General features: G+C 41.3%; 1 protein-coding gene and 1 pseudogene across 2 annotated transcripts in view; both read right to left on the bottom strand.

Moving 5' to 3' along the window:
• Positions 1 to 20,000, bottom strand: part of LOC308578205 (protein CIMAP1C-like) — a 797,869-nt pseudogene that overhangs the window by 437,873 nt on the left and 339,996 nt on the right. The window lies entirely within an intron of this gene.
• The window catches only part of LOC308578026 (mRNA export factor GLE1-like), a 10,387-nt gene continuing 308 nt past the window's right edge, over positions 9,922 to 20,000 (bottom strand). Inside the window, exons 2-5 of the mRNA XM_081178326.1 lie at positions 15,637 to 15,741; positions 13,438 to 13,520; positions 12,327 to 12,390; positions 9,922 to 10,072 (exon numbers count right to left, since the gene is read on the bottom strand). Of these exons, the coding sequence (XP_081034452.1) occupies positions 10,004 to 10,072; positions 12,327 to 12,390; positions 13,438 to 13,520; positions 15,637 to 15,741 (321 nt within the window). The 3' untranslated portion in view covers positions 9,922 to 10,003. The remainder of the gene's footprint in view (positions 10,073 to 12,326; positions 12,391 to 13,437; positions 13,521 to 15,636; positions 15,742 to 20,000) is intronic.

The raw sequence follows: 20,000 nt of genomic DNA, 5'->3' as shown, positions 1-20,000 counted from the left end.
CTCCCTTGCCCTTGCCTCTGCTCCTGAACCCCTGACATCCATCCCCCCCTCGAAGCCCCCCGTTCCCCCCTCCCCTCCTTCCGGTGCGGGAGCTGGGTGCTGCTGCGGCAGAGGGACGAACATCGGATACCGTTCGCTTCCCGTGGTGGGCCTCCATTTGAAGTCTCCCGGTTCTTCCTCCCTGCTCTCGTCGACGACGGTCACCTCCGCGTCCATCTCTGTGCCGCCATGCTCGAAACCAAGGTCGTCCCCGAAAACGTCCATGTCCGTCTCTCCCTCACTGCCTCCTGGCGGCGTTGCTCGTCCGGGACCTTCCAGCCACCTCTTGCGCCACTGCTCCTCTGGTCTATCGTCCCACCAATACGAGGGTTCCGAGGCAGATCCCGAGGGTGACCCCTCCGGGGAACGGGCATCTCGTATCGGGTCCTCGTCTGAGTCGAACCCCCGGAACGTGCTTGCAGAAAGTGTGGGAGTGAAAAGCCAGTCGTCGAAAAGGTCTGCTGGCATTGGTCTATGTGGGAAGAGGGCATGAAACTCGTCTTTGAGCAGAGGTTCGTCCAAGGCGTAGCCCGGCACCCAGCTGTTGGCACTGGCCGGGGTGCCCTCCTTGGCGAGAAGGTATTCTACTCCCTCTTCCCCCCACCTGGAGTCCAAAATCTCCGTGACTTCGTTGATGCGCTCCTCCTGTGCCACTCCCGCGTGCCCTGTTCTGTCTCTGACCGGACTCGGCGCCGTTCCGGGTTCCTGAAACCTGTGCGGTGCCTTGTAGGGAGTGAGCACCGATCTGTGGAACACCGGATGCATTCTGGAACCCTCCGGAAGCGCCAGCCTGAAAGCCACCGGGTTGACCTGCTCTTCGACTTGGTAGGGCCCCAGTTGCTTATGCCCTAGTTTCTTCTTGGCCAACGACCTGGTCGGTACTGCGTGGGCTGCTAACCAGATCCAGTCCCCGACATGGATCTCTTCGCCAACCCTTCTGTGTTTGTCCGCCTGCACCTTGTATGCGTGTTTGGCCAGCTCCAGGTGCCGCCGCAGCTGATCGTGGACCTCCTGCAACTCCGACGCGAACGCATCTGCTGTCTGCGGCTCCCCCTCCCCCATTCTTTCTAGTCCCGGGAAGGTTCTGGGGTGCCTCCCGTTGTTGGCGAAGAACGGCGTGACCCCCGTGGACACGTGCTTCGTGTTGTTGTAGGCGAACTCGGCGAGAGGCAGGTAATCCACCCACGTCGCAGGCTGTTGATTAGCATAACATCTCAGGTACTGCTGCATGATGGCATTGACCCGCTCCGCTTGCCCGTTGGTCTGCGGGTGTCTAGCCGACGCCAGGTTGATCTTGACGTTCAGGAAGCCCATCAGCTTCTGCCAGAAGTTCGAGATGAACTGTCGCCCTCGGTCGGACAGAATAGACCGCGGCAGACCGTGAACCTTGAACACGTGGTCTATGAACAGTTTGGCGGTTTGTTCCGCCGTGGCCACCTTAGCACACGGAATGAAATGGGCCATCTTGGAAAACAGGTCCACCACCACCAGCACAGCCGTCTTGCCCCTCGAGCTGGGCAGATCCGTGACAAAGTCCAGGGCCACTCTCTCCCATGGTTCGCACGGAGTTTGCAGCGGTTCCAGCAGTCCGGCCGGCGGTCTGTGTACTGGTTTGGCCCTCTGGCAGGTGTCACACCTCGCCACGTAGTCCGCGACTTCCCCTCTCATTCCGGGCCACCAGAAGTCTCTGGCGACTAATTCCACCGTCTTCTCCTTGCCAAAGTGCCCGGCAGTGGGCGCGTCGTGCAGCTGCTGCAGTACCTTGGCGCGAAGTTCGTCTCCCGGCACGTAGATGGCCCCTTTACGGATGAGCAATCCATCTCGCAGCTGGAACTCGTCGGTCGCTGCCGTGCCCCTTTGCACCTCTGCCATCTTTGCTTGCGCGAAGGAGTCAGCCTGCAACGCTCGTCGCACCGCCTCCAGGTCAACTGTTGCCGCAGCGCACGCCCACACTGTTGGTGCGAAGATGTGCATGGCAGCCGCTGGCGTTGCCTCCTCCAGATACTGTGGCTTACGGGAGAGAGCATCCGCCATGATGTTGGTGTCCCCCGGGACATACTCTATTCGGAAGTCGAAGTTCGCAAAGAACTCAGCCCAACGTATTTGCCTCTGGTTCAGGAACTGTGCCGTGCGCCAGTGCTCCAGATTCTTGTGGTCTGTGCAGACCTGCACCGTGTGCTTGGCTCCGATCAGGAAGTGCCTCCATGCTTTGAATGCTGCATGAATGGCCAGCAACTCCCTGTCCCAGATGGTGTAGTTCTGTTCGGACTTGCTGAGCTTCCTGGAGTAAAACGCTCCCGGCCTCCAAACCCCCTGCGGGTCCTTCTGCAGCAGGACTGCTCCGACGGCTCTGTCTGAGGCGTCTGTTTCAACCCTCATTGGCCTGCTGGGGTTGACATGAAGCAGCTGTTCTTCCGACGCGAAGAGACGCTTGAGTGCCTGAAATGACTGCTCTGCCTGCGCTGTCCAGATGAACTTCTTTTTCTTGGAGCTGAGCGTGTCCGTGATAGCCGCTGTCTGCATAGCAAAGCCTTTGATAAACTTGCGATAGAAGTTCGCGAAGCCGACAAACCGTTGGACCTCCTTCCGGTTGCGTGGGCTTTTCCAATCCAACACCGCTCGAACCTTGGCGCTGTCCATGGCGAGTCCCTTGTCAGACAACTTGTAGCCCAGGAAATCCACCTCCGTTAAGTCGAATTGGCACTTCTCCAGCTTGGCGTAGAGCCTATGCTGCTGTAGCCTGCTCAGCACTTCCCTGACGTGTCCGTCATGCTCCTGCTGCGATTCCGAAAAGATCAGGATGTCATCCAAGAAACAGACGCACGTCTTGTAGAGGAGCCCCGCCAACACGTGATGCATGAAAGCTTGAAAAACGTGGGAGCCATTTTGCAGTCCAAAAGGCATAACTCTATATTCGTAGGTGCCCAGGGGCGTGAACATGGCTGTCTTCCACTCATCTCCTTCCCGCATGCGAATGAGGTTGTACGCCCCTCGCAGGTCCAACTTGGTAAACACGCTGCCCTTGCGTACCTTTGCGAGGAGGTCGTCGATTCGGGGCATGGGGAAGTCCGATGGCTTGGTCACACTGTTCAAAATGCGGTAGTCCACTACGAGTCTTTTTTGGGGCGTGTCTCGCTTCTTAACAAAGAATACCGGACTGCCCCCCGCTGCCTTGGACTCTCGGATGAAACCACGCTCCAAATTATGATCTATGAACTCCTTGAGGTCCTGCAGTTCGTCCTCAGACATGGAATACAGCTTCCCTTTGGGCAGCGCCGCCCCCGGCAGCAGGTCAATTTTGCAGTCATATGGTCTGTGGGGGGGTAGCCTGTCTGCCTCCTTCTCGCAGAACACCTCCAAAAATTCTGCGTACTTGTGGGGAACCGCTTGCAGCGTGCCGAGCTGCAGCTGTGACTCCTCCTCCTCCCCGTCCTGCCGGGGCACGATGCAGTGTTCAGCGCAAAAGGAAGAGCCGAAGGTCAGCTGCCTCTGGTACCAAGCCAGCGTCGGGCTGTGCTTGTCCAGCCAACTCATGCCCAATACAATGGGCGTGTCCGACAGTTGAGTGACGTTGAAGCTGATGACTTCCCTGTGATTCCCAAGTCGCATCACCATTGGTGGCGTTTGCTTCACCACTTGCCCCCCCAGCAGCTCCCTGCCATCCACCGTGACAACCTGCAGGGGCAGCGTGGCAGGCAGTAACTGTATAGCGTGCCTGTCGACAAAGTCCTGCCCTATAAAGTCCGCATTGCTTCCCGAGTCGATGGTGATTGGCACGTCTAGGGTGATCCCATTGGGCAGCTGGAGAGATGCGGTGAGTCTTACTACTGGTTTGGGCGGGAGGGGGTCCATGGGCGGTAAAATCTCTGGGGACTGCTTCACTGAGACGTCTGGCTGGGCCCCAGTGCCTCTTCCTCCAGCCAGACATCGTCGTTTCCCTGCTGTGGTTCCCCTTGCTGCGTTGCTGCAGTTACCATTGCTGAGGCTGCAGTGTGCTTGTGGAGCCTCCGGGGACACTCTTTCGCCATATGCCCTGGCTCCTCACAGATGTAACACTTCCTGTTCCCTCTAGGAGGCTTCGCTTTCCCTGCTGCCGGTGCTAGGGCTCTGGCTGCTGACTGAGCCCTTGCACCTCCCACCTCCATAGGTTCCGCCCCTCCTCCGGGCGGAGGCGTGGATTGCGCACGCGCTGCTTCTCTGGGAAGGAAGGAGGAGCCCCTGGCTGGTTCGCGCCCTCCACGCCCTTCGTCCCTGCTCCACGGACGTTCTTCCAGCCGCACCCCCACCGCCAGCGCCCTCTGAACGATCTCCTGCGTGGTCCGGGGTCTCTCCCCCCTCGCAATTTCATCTTTCACAGAGCCGTGCAACCCCTCCCAAAAGAGGTCTCTTACAGGGGCCGAATCTCTGTCCCATTCCAGGGCACTGACCAAAGCGAAAAAGCGGGCATGGTACTGCCTGACGCTGGCTCTCCCTTGCCTTAGTCCATGCACCTCCTTCCGGGCAAGATCCACGTCAATGCTTGATAAAAAACACCCATCCATCGCTTTAATAAAGGCATCCGCATTTTGGAGCGCAGGATCCTTATCTCTCCACAAATTGCGCAGCCATGCTTTAGCATCTCCATGCAAATGGGACATGATGAACCCCACCTTCTCTTCTTCATCTCTAAAGTCTTTGTGCAGCAGTTGCAGTGCACACATTACATCTGCTCTAAAGTTGGGGTACTGTTGCAAATTCCCATCAAAGTGAGAGACCAGACCGCCTGTGCGTCTCCCCAACCCAATTCCCTCCGGTTTGGGTGTCAGTTGCCCTTGCTTCGTAAGCACTTCCAACCTGACCTGGAGATCCCTGTAGGCGGCAGCTGCCTCCTCCTCTCTCTTCCTGGATGCCAGAGCCTCGGCATTCAGTCGTGACACTGCTTCTCTGAGTTCTGCTATTTGCTGTTCGGCCGTCATCTTGTCTGCCGTTCGTGAGCTCGTTAGTAGGCACCCGCTTTCTCTCCTCTCCGCGAGGCCGTGGATGCCCACAATCTAATGAGACGAAGCTTACTGTCAGGGTTGCTCCCAGATCCTAGCTCACAGAGGATCACGCTAGCCAGCGATCATTAATTAAAAGTCTTTATTGAGTTACAGTTTCCATTCTCAAGCTGCTGCGTGCAACTCTACGTCTTATGCTTAGATCGGCGAAGCTTCGTCTGAATCTCCGCCCCTTGTGCACCAATTTAATATCCTATCCCTGCTCCACCTTTTCCGCCTGACCGTTCTTCTCTGGGTCCCTCTGCCCCCCGGGGTCTCTTCCTTCCGGGATTCCTCTGACGCGGACCCCCCGGACCCTCCTATCTCCTTGCGCCGGGCTTTAGGACCTGGCTCCCTCTCCGGGCTGCTTACTGCGCCACCTTCCTGTGCATTTGAACTTGGCGCGCGCGCCCAACCTTCCACCTTCCGCCTAACCGTCTCTTCGCTCCCCGATGGAGGTGTGGCCACTCCTGACTCATGCCCTCCCTCCTGTTGTGAGCTGCCAGCGCTTGATCCCTGGCTCCCTTCCTCTTCCCTGCTCTCTGGCGGTGACGCTGGTCCCGATTTCCAACTGCTCTCCTCTGAGTCCCCTCTGGCTCTATCTTCCTGGGGTGTCCCCCTAGGCTCCCCCCTTGCCCTGGCCACTGGTGCTCCTTTCTGTGAATCTTCTGATTCACTGGAAAGACTCGGAGATCTCGGGTCGTCGTCATCACTCATCTTTTCTTCTGCCTCCTCCCCCTCGCTCTCTGTTTCCTCCCTTGCCCTCGCCTCTGCTCCTGAACCCCTGACAACATATATATACACACATACGTAGACACACATACACACACACACACACACACACACACACACACATACACACATATACACACACACATACACACACACACACACACACACACACACACACACAAACACACATATATACACACACAGAATTTGGAATAGGAGGTCTCTATCTTCATTATAGAGGGAGGAAGAGGAGGTCTCTATTTCCATGTAGAATGTGGTCCCCTGGAAATCCCGGAATCCGGAACCCCCTTGAAATACCTCGTTCCGGGATCCCCTTGGAAATCTATGCTTCCGGAATCCTCTGGAAACCCCGGAACCCCTTAGAAATCCTTCCTTCTGGAATCCACTGTAAATCCTAGAACCCCACGGAAATCCCTCCTTCCGGAACCCTCTAGAAATCCCAGAACCCCCTTGAAACCCCTCATTCCGGATCCCCCTAGAAATCGCTCCTTCCGGAACCCCCTGGAAATCCGGAACCACATGGAAATCCCAGAATCTAGAACCCCTGGAAATCCCAGAACCCCCTTGAAACCCCTCATTCCGGATCCCCCTAGAAATCCCTCCTTCCGGAACCCCCTGGAAATCCGGAACCCCCTTGAAATACCTCGTTCCGGGATCCCCTTGGAATCTATGCTTCCAGAATCCTCTGGAAACCCCAGAACCCCTTAGAAATCCTTCTTTCCAGAACCCCCTTGAAACCCCTCCTTCTAGAACTTCCTGGAAATCCGGAACCCCCTTGAAATAACTCATCCCAGGATCCCTTTGGAATCTCTCCTTCCAGAACCCCCTGGAAATCCCGGAATCCCCTAGAAATCCCTCCTTCCGGAACCCACCTCAAATCCTTCATTACGGAACCATCTGGAAATCTGGAACCCCCTTCAAATCCTGCCTTCTGGAATCCCCTTGAAATCCTGGGATCTGGAACTCCCTGGAACCTCCTTGAAATCCTTCATTCCAGAATCCCCTGGGAATCTATCCTTCCGGAACCCTCTGGAAATCCAGAACCCCCTTGAAATCCCGGAACCCCTGGAAATCCCTCCATCCGGGATCCCCTTCAAATCCTTCCTTCCGGGATCCCCTTGAAATCTATCCTTCTGGAACCCCCTTCAAATCCCTCCTTCCGGGATCCCCTTCCAATCCCTCCTTCTGGGAGCCCCTTCCAATCCCTCCTTCCGGGATCCCCTTCAAATCCCTGCTTCTGGGATCCCCTTGAAATCTCTCCTTCCGGGATCCCCTTCAAATCCCAGATCCCCCTGGAAATCCCGGAACCCCCTGGAAATCCCTCCTTCCGGGATCCCCTTCAAATCCCTGCTTCCGGGATCCCCTTGAAATCTATCCTTCCGGAACCCCCTTTGAAATCGATCCTTCCGGGATCCCCTTCCAATCCCTCCTTCCGGGATCCCCTTCAAATCCCTGCTTCTGGGATCCCCTTGAAATCTCTCCTTCCAGGATCCCCTTCAAATCCCTCCTTCCAGGATCCCCTTCAAATCCCTCCTTCCGGGATCCCCTTCAAATCCCTCCTTCCGGGATCCCCTTCAAATTCCTCCTTCCGGGATCCCCTTCAAATCCCTCCTTCCGGGATCACCTTGAAATCCCTCCTTCCGGGATCCCCTTCAAATCCCTCCTTCCGTGATCCCCTTCAAATCCCTCCTTCCGGGATCCCCTTCGAATCCTGCCTTCTGGAATCCCCTTGAAATCCTGGGATCTAGAACCCCCTTGAAATCCCGGAACCCCCTGGAAATCCCTCCTTCCGGATCCCCTTCAAATCCCAGATCCCCCTGGAAATCCCGGAACCCCCTTCAAATCCCTCCTTCCGGGATCCCCTTCAAATCCCTCTCTCCGGGATCCCATTCAAATCCCTCCCTCCGGGATCCCCTTCAAATCCCTCCTTCCGGGATCCCCTGGAATACCCTCCTTCAGGGATCCCCTTGAAATCTCTCCTTCCGGGATCCCCTGGGAATCTATCCTTCTGGAACCCCCTTGAAATCCCTCCTTCCGGGATCCCCTTCAAATCCCTCCTTCCGGGATCCCCTTGAAATCCCTCCTTCCGGGATCCCCTTCAAATCCCTCCTTCCGGGATCCCCTTCAAATCCCTCTTTCCGGGAACCCCTTCAAATCCTGCCTTCTGGAATCCCCTTGAAATCCTGGGATCTAGAACCCCCTGGAAATCCCAGAACCCCCTGGAAGTCCCTCCTTCCGGATCCCCCTTCAAATCCCAGATCCCCCTGGAAATCCCGGAAACCCCTTGAAATCCCTCCTTCTGGGATCCCCTTGAAATCCCTCCTTCTGGGATCCCCTTGAAATCCTGGGATCTAGAACTCCCTGGAAATCCCGGAACCCCCTGGAAATCCCTCCTTCCGGATCCCCTTCAAATCCCAGATCCCCCTGGAAATCCCAGAACCCCTTCAAATCCCTCCTTCCGGGATCCCCTCTAAATCCCTCCTTCCGGGATCCCCTTCAAATCTCTCCTTCCCGGATCCCCTTCAAGTCCCTCCTTCCGGGATCCCCTCTAAATCCCTCCTTCCGGGATCCCCTTCAAATCTCTCCTTCCGGATCCCCCTTCAAATCCCAGATCCCCCTGGAAATCCCGGAACCCCTTCAAATCCCTCCTTCCGGGATCCCCTCTAAATCCCTCCTTCCGGGATCCCCTTCAAATCTCTCCTTCCCGGATCCCCTTCAAATCACTCCTTCCGGGATCCCCTTCAAATCCCTGCTTCCGGGATCCCCTTGAAATCTATCCTTCCGGAACCCCCTTTGAAATCGATCCTTCCGGGATCCCCTTCCAATCCCTCCTTCCGGGATCCCCTTCCGATCCCTCCTTCCGGGATCCCCTTCAAATCCACCGAAACGCCGGCTTCCAGAATCTTCCATTTTCACATTCCAAGCGGTTCCGAAAATCCGTAAAAATTCCTTTATTTCCTTCCAAGTCCGACAGATACAATTAAATGTAAACTTAATTAAATTTACAATTAGATTTAAAATTTAAATGGCGAAACGATGAAATTTCAAAACGAAATGGACATTTAACGATTCAGGGATCAAATTTCAAAACGAAATTGACATTTAACGAGTCAAGGACCAAATTTGAAAACGAAATGGACATTTAACGATTCAGGGATCAAATTTCAAAACGAAATTGACATTTAACGAGTCAAGGACCAAATTTGAAAACGAAATGGACATTTAACGATTCAGGGATCAAATTTCAAAACGAAATTGACATTTAATTTGGATTTGAAATGATTTTCTCAAGGATCCAGTGAAAAAATCAAATTCAAATGAAAGGATCAAATGAAAATTAAAAAATAAATGCAATTCTAAAACGATTTCCGAAAGGATCAAACGTCGAAACGAATCTCAAACTTAATTACGAAAGGATTCCATGAAAGAAAGAAATTTAAATTTCATTTTAAATTTAAATCGAGGACAATTTGCCCCCCCAAAAAATAGACAAATTTGAATAAATTTGAAAAATCGGGAAAGATATAGGCACATTTGAATAAATTTGAATAATCGGAATAAATACAGACACATTTGAATAAATTTGAATAATCGGAATAAACATAGACACATTTGAAAACATTTGAATCGTCGGAATAAAAACAGACACATTTGAATAAATTTGAATAATCGGAAAAATACAGACACATTTGAATAAATTTGAATCATCGGAATAAACATAGACACATTTGAATAAATTTGAATCATCGGAATAAATGTAGACACATTTGAATAAATTTGAATCATCGGAATAAATGTAGACACATTTGAATAAATTTGAATAATCGGAATAAATGTAGACACATTTGAATAAATTTGAATCATTGGAATAAACACAGACACATTTGAATAAATTTGAATAATCGGAAAAATACAGACACATTTGAATAAATTTGAATCATCGGAAAAATGTAGACACATTTGAATAAATTTGAATCATCGGAATAAATACACACATTTGAATAAATTTGAATAATCGGGAAAGATATAGACACATTTGAATAAATTTGAATAATCGGAATAATTCCCATTGCACCTTTCGGTCCCTTTTGTGGGATGTGCGGATCCAGAAGCGGAAAATTGGGGAAATTCTGGGTTTTTCTTCCCGTTTCCCCGGAAACGAACCCGGAACCTTCCGGAAAATTCGGGGGGCGGAGTCACGACCTCCAAAAGGACGGGGGGAGGAATCCCTTGGGGAGGGGGATTTCGTTCCGCCGCAAAGATTCCTGGGAAGAGAGGGGGGGAATATTATTATTAGTAGTAGTATTAGTATTAGTATTAGTATTATTAGTATTAGTATTATATTATTATTATTACAATTATTATATTATAATTTCATATTATAATGAATACGAAATATTATGATTTTCATATTATAATTCCAAACTATAATGAAATTCCACAAATGAACTTATAATTACTATTATTACTATTTATTATTTTTATTATTTTTATTATTTTTATTATTATTATTATTATTATTATTATTATTATTATTATTATTATTATTATTATTATTATTATTATTATTATGTTATTATTATTATTATATATTATTATTATTATTATTATTATTATATAGTATTATTATATTATATATTATTATATTATATATTATTATTATTACAATTATTATAAGTTCATTTCTATACTGCTTGACATTCCCAAGAAAAAGGATCGTAATGAGATGCAAATCCGTTTTTATATTTGCATATAAAATTATTCTGATTATATGCAGTAATTTGGAATGCAAATATTTGGAATGCAAAAAATCCAAATGCAATCATTTCATATTTCAATTTGATATTATAATGAATACAAAATAATTATGATTTTCATATTATAATGAATACGAAATAATTATGATTTTCACATTATAATTTCAAACTATAATGAAATTCCAGAAATGAACTTATAGTTACTATTATTACTATTATTACTATTATTATTATTATCCCGGAGCCCCCTTAAAATAATTACAGATTCAAAAATTTCAAATGCAATCATTTCATATTATAATGATTATTATAATGAATCTGAAATCATTATGATTTTCATATTATAATTTCAAATGATAATGAAATTCCACAAATGAACTTATAGTTACTATTATTGTTATTATTATTTATATATTATTATTATTATATATTATTATTATTATTATTATTATTATTATTATTATTATTATTATTATTTATTATTATTATTATTATTATTGCAATTATTATAAGTTCATTTCTATACTGCTTGACGATCCTTATAACGACAGGAATGAAATCTTCATGAAATGCAAATTCATTATTTGCATATAAAATTAATTTCAAAGGCAATAATTTCAAAGGCAATAATTACAAATGCAAAAAATTCAAATGCAATAATTTCAAATGTGAATATTTCAAATGCAATAGTTTCAAATGCGGTAATTACAAATGCAAAAATTTCACATGCAATAATTACAAATGCAAAAATTTCAAATGCAATGAGTTCATATTATAATTTCATATTATAATGAATAGGAAATCATTACGATTTTCATATTATAATTTCAAATGATAATGAAATTCCACAAATGAACTTTTAGTTACTACTACTACTATTATTATTATTATTATTATTATTATTATTATTATTATTATTATTATTATTATTATTATTATACTATTATTATTATTATTTTACTATTATTATTATTATTATTATTATTATTATTATTATTATTATTACTGCAATTATTATAAGTTCATTTCTATACTGCTTGACGATCCTTATAATGATAGGAATGAAATCTTAATGAAATGCAATTTGCATATAAAATTATTATTATTCTATGCAGTAATTTGGAATGGAAACATTTGGAAGAATTTGCAAATAATTTGCAATCATTTTACCTCTAAAATTATTATTATTATTATTATTATTATTATTATTATTATTATTATTATTATTATTATTATTATTATTATTATTGCAATTATTATAAGTTCATTTCTATTATTATTATTATTATTACTGCAATTATTGTAAGTTCATTTCTATACTGCTTGACGATCCTTATAACGATAGAAACGAAATCTTCATGAAATGCAAATTCCTTATTTGCATATAAAATTATTATTATTATTCTATGCAAAAATTTCAAATGCAATAATTTGGAATGTGAATATTTCAAATGCAATAATTTCAAAGGCAATAATTACAAATCTGAATGAAATGCAAATTCCTTATTTGCATATAAAATTATTATTATTATTATTATTATTATTATTTGCAATAATTTCAAATGCAATAATTTGGAATGTGAATATTTCAAATGCAATAATTTCAAAGGCAATAATTCCGAAGGCAATAATTACAAATCTGAATGAAATGCAAATTCCTTATTTGCATATAAAATTATTATTATTCTATGCAGTAATAATATGCAAAAAATTTGAATGCAAATCTTTGGAAGAATTTGCTAATAATTTGCAATAATTTTACCTCTAAAAACTGCCTCAGACGGATAAAGGATCCCATTTGCCCGGCGCTGGTGATCTCTTGGATCCTGCAGGGATCAAGCGGGAGATTTTAATTGCAAAACGGCGAAACAGAAGGAAATAAATCAAACAAATGAACGAAAAAAAATCAAGAAAACTATATAAATGGAAACAAAATAGGAAATTAAACAGTAAATTAAAAATATATAAATGAAATAGGAAATAAATAGGAAATAAAAATATAAATACAGTGAATATAAATATAAATATAAATAAAATAGGAAATAAACAGTAAATTAAAAATATATAAATGAAATAGGAAATAAACAGTAAATGAAAAACATAAATGTGAATAAAATAGCAAACGAACAGTAAATGAAAAATATAAATAATATAAAGAAAATATAAAGAAAATAAATAAAAAGGAAAGGAACATATATAAAACAAAAATAAAATAAAATAAATAAACGAAACAAAACATAATAAAGAAAATAGAAATAAAATATATAAAAATGAAATGAAAACAACACCAAAAACGAACAAAACGAAAAATAAAATATAATCAAGATAATTATGAAAATGATATATAAATAAGTAAATTATAAATTTATTTATAAATATATAAATATATAAATTTATATTAAAAAAAAATGGAATTAAAGCCGGTAAAAGAAAGGAAATAAAAATAAGAGAAGAAATAATAATTATAAACGTTATATATAAATAAATAAATTATCAATTTATTTATAAATTATAAACATATAAATTTATAAATAAAAACGAAATGGAATTAAAGCCGGTAAAAGAAAGGAAATAAAAATAACGAGAAGAAATAATAATTATAAACATTATATATATATAAATAAATAAATTATAAATTTATTTATAAATTATAAACATATAAATTGATAAATTGATAAATAAAAACGAAATGGAATTAAAGCCGGTGAAATATAGGAAATAAAAATAAGAGAAGAAATAAAAATTCTTATTGCAAACAGCCAAAAAAACACACATGCAAATTTGGACCGTAAATCTAATTGATGAGGGAATTAATTGATTGGCGTTGCCATTTTATTTGCCAATATTGATTATTAGATGGGATATTTCAATACCTTGGCAGATATTGATCTCGGATCAAGTTGATCACCTTCCAAAACTGGGCCTGGTAGGCTTTCATGAGAGCGTTGCCGCAGACCTGCGGGAGGCAAATCATTAATTAATGATTAATAATAATCAATTAACTGACGATAATAATAATAATAATAATAATAATAATAATAATAAATAAATAAATAGCAATAACGATAATAAATAAGTATTAATAATAAATAAATAAAATAAATAATAATAATTAATAATAATTAATAAATAATAATAATAATAATAAGTATTAATAATAAATAAATAAAATAAATAATAATAAATAATAATAAATAAATAGTAGTAATAATAATAATATAAATAATATTAATTAAATAATAATAATAATGATAATAAATAAGTATTAATAATAAATAAATAAAATAAATAATAATAATAAATAGTAGTAGTAGTAATAATAATAATAATAAAAATAATATTAATACTACTACTACTAATAATAATAATAATAAAAATAAAATAAAATAATGGGAAATCCCCCATTCCTCACTTCCTGCCCGGACGCCTGGGTCCCACCTCCAGGAAACAAACAGGAAACAGGAAATCCCCTCCCCTCCCGAATGCCTGGGTCCCATCCCACCTCCAGGAAACAGGAAACGGGAAAGGAAACAGGAAATGGGAAATCCCTCCCCTCCTCTCCCCCCAGATCCCACCTCCAGGAAACAGGAAATGCCCTCCCCTTCCCTAATTCCTGCCCCGGACAACTGGGGCCCACCTCCAGGAAACAGGAAATGCCCTCCCCTAACCCACTTCCTGCCCCGGACGCCTGGGTCCCACCTCCAGGAAATGGGAAATGCCCCCTCCCCCACTTCCTGCCCCGGACGCCTGGGTCCCACCTCCAGGAAACGGGAAATCCTGGACGCCTGGGTCCCACCTCCAGGAAACAGACAGGAAATCCCCTCCCCTCCCGAACGCCTGGGTCCCATCCCACCTCCAGGAAACAGGAAACAAGGAAGGGAAAACAAGAAATCCCCTCCCCTCCCCTCCTCCCAGATCCTACCTCCAGGAAACAGGAAGTCCCCTCGCCTCCCAGATGCCTGGGTCTCACCTCCAGGAAACAAGGAAGGGGAAACAGAAAATCCCCTCCCCTCCTCCCAGATCCCACCTCCAGGAAACAGGAAATCCCTCCCCAGGAAATAGGAAATCCCCCATTCCCCTCCCCGATGCCTGGGTCCCACCTCCAGGAAACAAGGAAGTGAAAACAGGAAATCCCCTCCCCTCCTCCCAGATCCCACCTCCAGGAAACAGGAAATCCCTCCCCAGGAAACAGGAAATCCCCCATTCCCCTCCCCGACGCCTGGGTCCCAACTCCAGGAAACAGGAAATGCTCTCACCGCCCTCACTTCCTGCCCCAAATGCCCTGCTCCCACCTCCAGGAAACAAGGAAGGGGAAACAGGAAATCCCCCATTCCCCTCCTCCCAGATCCCACCTCCAGGAAACAGGAAGTCCCCTCCTCTCCCAGACGCCTGGGTCCCACCTCCAGGAAATCCTTCCCCTTCCCTCTCCAGGAAACAGGAAATGCCCTCCCCGCCCCCACTTCCTGCCCCGGACGCCTGGGTCCCACCTCCAGGAAACAAGTACGGGAAAACAGGAAATCCCCTCCCCTCCCCTCCTCCCAGATCCCACCTCCAGGAAACAGGAAGTCCCCTCCCCTCCCGGATGCCTGGGTCTCACCTCCAGGAAACAGGAAATGACCTCCCCGCCCCCACTTCCTGCCCCAGACGCCTGGGTCCCACCTCCAGGAAACAAGGAAGGGAAAACAGGAAATCCCCTCCCATCCTCCCAGATCCCACCTCCAGGAAACAGGAAGTCCCCTCCCCTCCCGGACGCCTGGGTCCCACCTACAGGAAACAGGAAACAAGGAAGGGAAAACAGGAAATCCTCTCCAGGAAACAGGAAACAAGGAAGGGAAAACAGGAGATCCCACCTCCAGGAAACAGGAAGTCCCCTCCCCTTCCCTCTACAGGAAATCCCCCATTCCCCTCCCCCTCTCGGACACCTGGGTCCCACCTCCAAGAAACAGGAAACAAGGAGGGGAAAACAGGAAATCCCACCTCCAGGAAACAGGAAGTCCCCTCCCCTCCCGGGCGCCTGGGTCCCACCTCCAGGAAACAGGAAATGCCCTCCCCGCCCCCACTTCCTGTCTCACCTCCAGGAAGTCGAAGAGGATGGTGGCCGTCACGTCGGCCAAGGGCTCCGAGTTCAAGGTCTGGGCCAACCAGTGCCAGGCCTGGTTGAGTCCGTGCGGGTGGTTCTGGGGAATAATCGGGAAGAAATAATTAACGTCCAATTATTAATCGTTAATCGTTATTATTAATCGTTAACGTTGAATTGTTTGCATCATGAAATATTTAAATGAGGGGGGAAAGAAAAAAGCGGGATTCTGGGAAATTGGTTCTGGGAAATAATCGAAGCAGATAATTAACGTCAAATTATTGATCGTTAATAGTTATTATTAATCGTTAAGGTCGAATTGTTTGAATCATAAAATATTTAAATGAGGGGGGAAGAAAAAATCGGGATTCAAATCTGGGGTGGAAATCGAATACGAATGTGGAATTGTTTGAATAATAAAAGATTTAAATGAGGGTTGAAATCGAATATTCATGTCAAATTATTTGAAGAATAAAATATTTAAATGAGGGTTGAAATCGAATATGAATGTGGAATTATTTGAATAATAAAATATTTAAATGAGGGGGGAAAGAAAAAATTGGGATTCAAATCTGGGGTGGAAATCGAAGATGAATGTGGAATTATTAGAATAATAAAAGATTTAAATGAGGGTTGAAATCGAATATTCATGTCAAATTATTTGAATAATAAAATTTTTAAATGAGGGGGGAAGAGAAAAAATCGGGATTCAAATCTGGGGTTGAAATCGAATATGAATGTTGGTTCTGGGAAATCGGAGGGAATCATCGAATATTAACGTCAAATTATTTGAATAATAAAATATTTAAATGAGGGGGAAATAATCGCGATTTGAAGACTGGGCTGAAATAAAACGAGAGCCCAAATATTTTTTTAAAAAAGTCAAAAATAATTAAAAATAGTTAAATAAATCAAATAAATTCAAAAGAAAATAAATAATATAGAATAAATCAAATCACATAACATAGAATCAATCAAATAAATTCAAAATAATATAACCTAGAATCAATCAAATAAATTCAAAATAATATAACCTAGAATCAATCAAATAAATTCAAAATAATATAACATAGAATAAAATAAATTCAAAATAAAATAAATGACATCAAATAAATTCAAAATAAAATAAATGATATAGAATAAATCAAATAACATAACATAGAATAAATCAAATAAATTCAAAATAACATAACCTAGAATCAATCAAATAAATTCAAAATAATATAACCTAGAATCAATCAAATAAATTCAAAATAATATAACATAGAATAAAATAAATTCAAAATAAAATAAATGACATCAAATAAATTCAAAATAAAATAAATGATATAGAATAAATAAAATAACATAACATAGAATCAATCAAATAAATTCAAAATAACATAACATAGAATCAATCAAATAAATTCAAAATAACATAACATAGAATCATTCAAATAAATAACATAGAATCAATCAAACAAATTCAAAATAAAATAAATAATATAAAATAAATAAAATAACATAACAGAATCAATAAAATAAATTCAAAATAACATAACATACAATCAATCAATCAAATAAATAGCATAGAATCAATCAAATAAATTCAAAATAAAATAAATAAAATAGAATCATTCAAATAAACAGCATAGAATCAATCAAATAAATTCAAAATAAAATAAATAACATAGAATAAATAAAATAACAGAATAAATCAAATAAATTCAAAATAACATAACATAGAATAAATCAAATAAATTCAAAATAACATAACATAGAATAAATCAAATAAATTCAAAATAAAATAACATAGAATAAAACAAATTAAAAATAAAATAACATAACATACAATCAATCAAATAAATAGCATTGAATCAATCAAATAAATTAAAAATAATAACATAGCATAAATCAAATAAATTCAAAATAACATAACATAGAATAAATCAAATAAATTAAAAATAACATAACATAGAATAAATCAAATAAATATAAATTAAAAATAAAATAAATAACATAGAATAAATCAAATAAATTAAAAATAACATAACATAACAGAATAAATAAAATAAATAAAAATTAACATAACATAGAATAAATAAAACAAATTAAAAATAAAAATAACATAACATAGAATAAATCAAACAAATTAAAAATAAAATAAATAACATAGAATAAATCAAATAAAAATAAATAACATAGAATAAATCAAACAAATTAAAAATAAAATAACAGAATCAATCAAATAAATTCAAAATAAAATAACATAACATACAATCCATCAAATAAATAACATGGAATCAATCAAATAAATTCAAAATAAAATAAATAACATAGAATAAATCAAATAAAATAAAATAAATAACAGAATCAATCAAATAAATTCAAAATAAAATAAATAACATAGAATAAATCAAATAACAGAATAAATCAAATAAATTCAAAATAACATAACATAGAATAAATCAAATAAAATAAAATAAAAAACAGAATAAATCAAATAAATTCAAAATAACATAACATAGAATAAATCAAATCAAATAAAATAAAAAACAGAATCAATCAAATAAATTCAAAATAACATAACATAGAATAAATCAAATCAAATAAAATAAATAAGAGAATCAATCAAATAAATTCAAAATAACATAGAATAAATCAAATCAAATAAAATAAATAAGAGAATCAATCAAATAAATTCAAAATAACATAGAATAAATAAAATAAAATAAAATAAATAACAGAATCAATCAAATAAATTCAAAATAACATAACATAGAATAAATCAAATCAAATAAATCAAATAACAGAATCAATCAAATAAATTCAAAATAACATAACATAGAATAAATCAAATAAAATAAAATAAATAACAGAATCAATCAAATAAATTCAAAATAACATAACATAGAATAAATCAAATCAAATAAAATAAAAAACAGAATCAATCAAATAAATTCAAAATAACATAACATAGAATAAATCAAATCAAATAAAATAAATAAGAGAATCAATCAAATAAATTCAAAATAACATAGAATAAATCAAATCAAATAAAATAAATAAGAGAATCAATCAAATAAATTCAAAATAACATAGAATAAATAAAATAAAATAAAATAAATAACAGAATCAATCAAATAAATTCAAAATAACATAACATAGAATAAATCAAATCAAATAAATCAAATAACAGAATCAATCAAATAAATTCAAAATAACATAACATAGAATAAATAAAATTAAATAAAATAAATAACAGAATCAATCAAATAAATTCAAAATAAAATAACATAGAATAAATAAAATTAAATAAAATAAATAACAGAATCAATCAAATAAATTCAAAATAACATAACATAGAATAAATAAAATCAAATCAAATAAATAACAGAATCAATCAAATAAATTCAAAATAAAATAACATAGAACCAATCAAATAAAATCAAAATAAAATCAAACAAATAGAGAATAAATCGATTTATTTTCCCTCCCTCCCCCCCCCGGAAAGGGATCCCAGGGTCATCCAGACCAACCCGGAATCTTCCGGAATCTTCCGGGATCTCTTACCCCCTGCCCCCCCAGAAAGGGATCCCAGGGTTTCATCCAGACCAACCCGGAATCTTCTGGAATCTTCTGGAATCTCTTACCCCCTGCCCCTCCCCCCGGAAAGGGATCCCAGGGTTTCATCCAGACCAACCCGGAACCTTCCGGAATCCCTTACCCCCTGCCCCCCCACCGGAAAGGGATCCCAGGGTTTCATCCAGACCAACCCGGAATCTTCCGGAATCTCCTGGAATCTCCTGGAATATCTTACCCCCTGCCCCCCGAAAAGGGATCCCAGGGTTTTATCCAGACCAACCCGGAATCTCCTGGAATCTCTTACCCCCTGCCTCCCCCGGAAAGGGATCCCAGGGTTTCATCCAGACCAACCCGGAATCTTCCGGAATCTTCCGGAATCCCTTACCCCCTGCCTCCCCCACGGGAAAGGGATCCCAGGGTTTCATCCGGACCAACCCGGAATCTTCCGGAATCTCCCGGAATCTCTTACCCCCTGCCCCCCCCACCGGAAAGGGATCCCAGGGTTTCATCCGGAGCAACCCGGAATCTTCCAGAATCTTCCGGAATCATCTGGAATCTCTTACCCCCTGCCCCCCCCACTGGAAAGGGATCCCAGGGTTTCATCCGGACCAACCCGGAATCTTCCGGAATCTTCCGGAATCTTTTACCCCTGCCTCCCCCGGAAAGGGATCCCAGGGTTTCATCCAGACAAACCCGGAATCTTCCAGAATCTTCCGGAATCTCCCAGAATCTCTTACCCCCTGCCCCCCCCACCGGAAAGGGATCCCAGGGTCATCCGGACCGACCCGGAATCTT

Source organism: Podarcis bocagei, assembly GCF_964188305.1.
Source record: "Podarcis bocagei genome assembly, chromosome: W".
Taxonomy (NCBI): Eukaryota; Metazoa; Chordata; class Lepidosauria; order Squamata; family Lacertidae; genus Podarcis; species Podarcis bocagei.
This window is presented reverse-complemented; position numbering and strand designations above follow the sequence as displayed.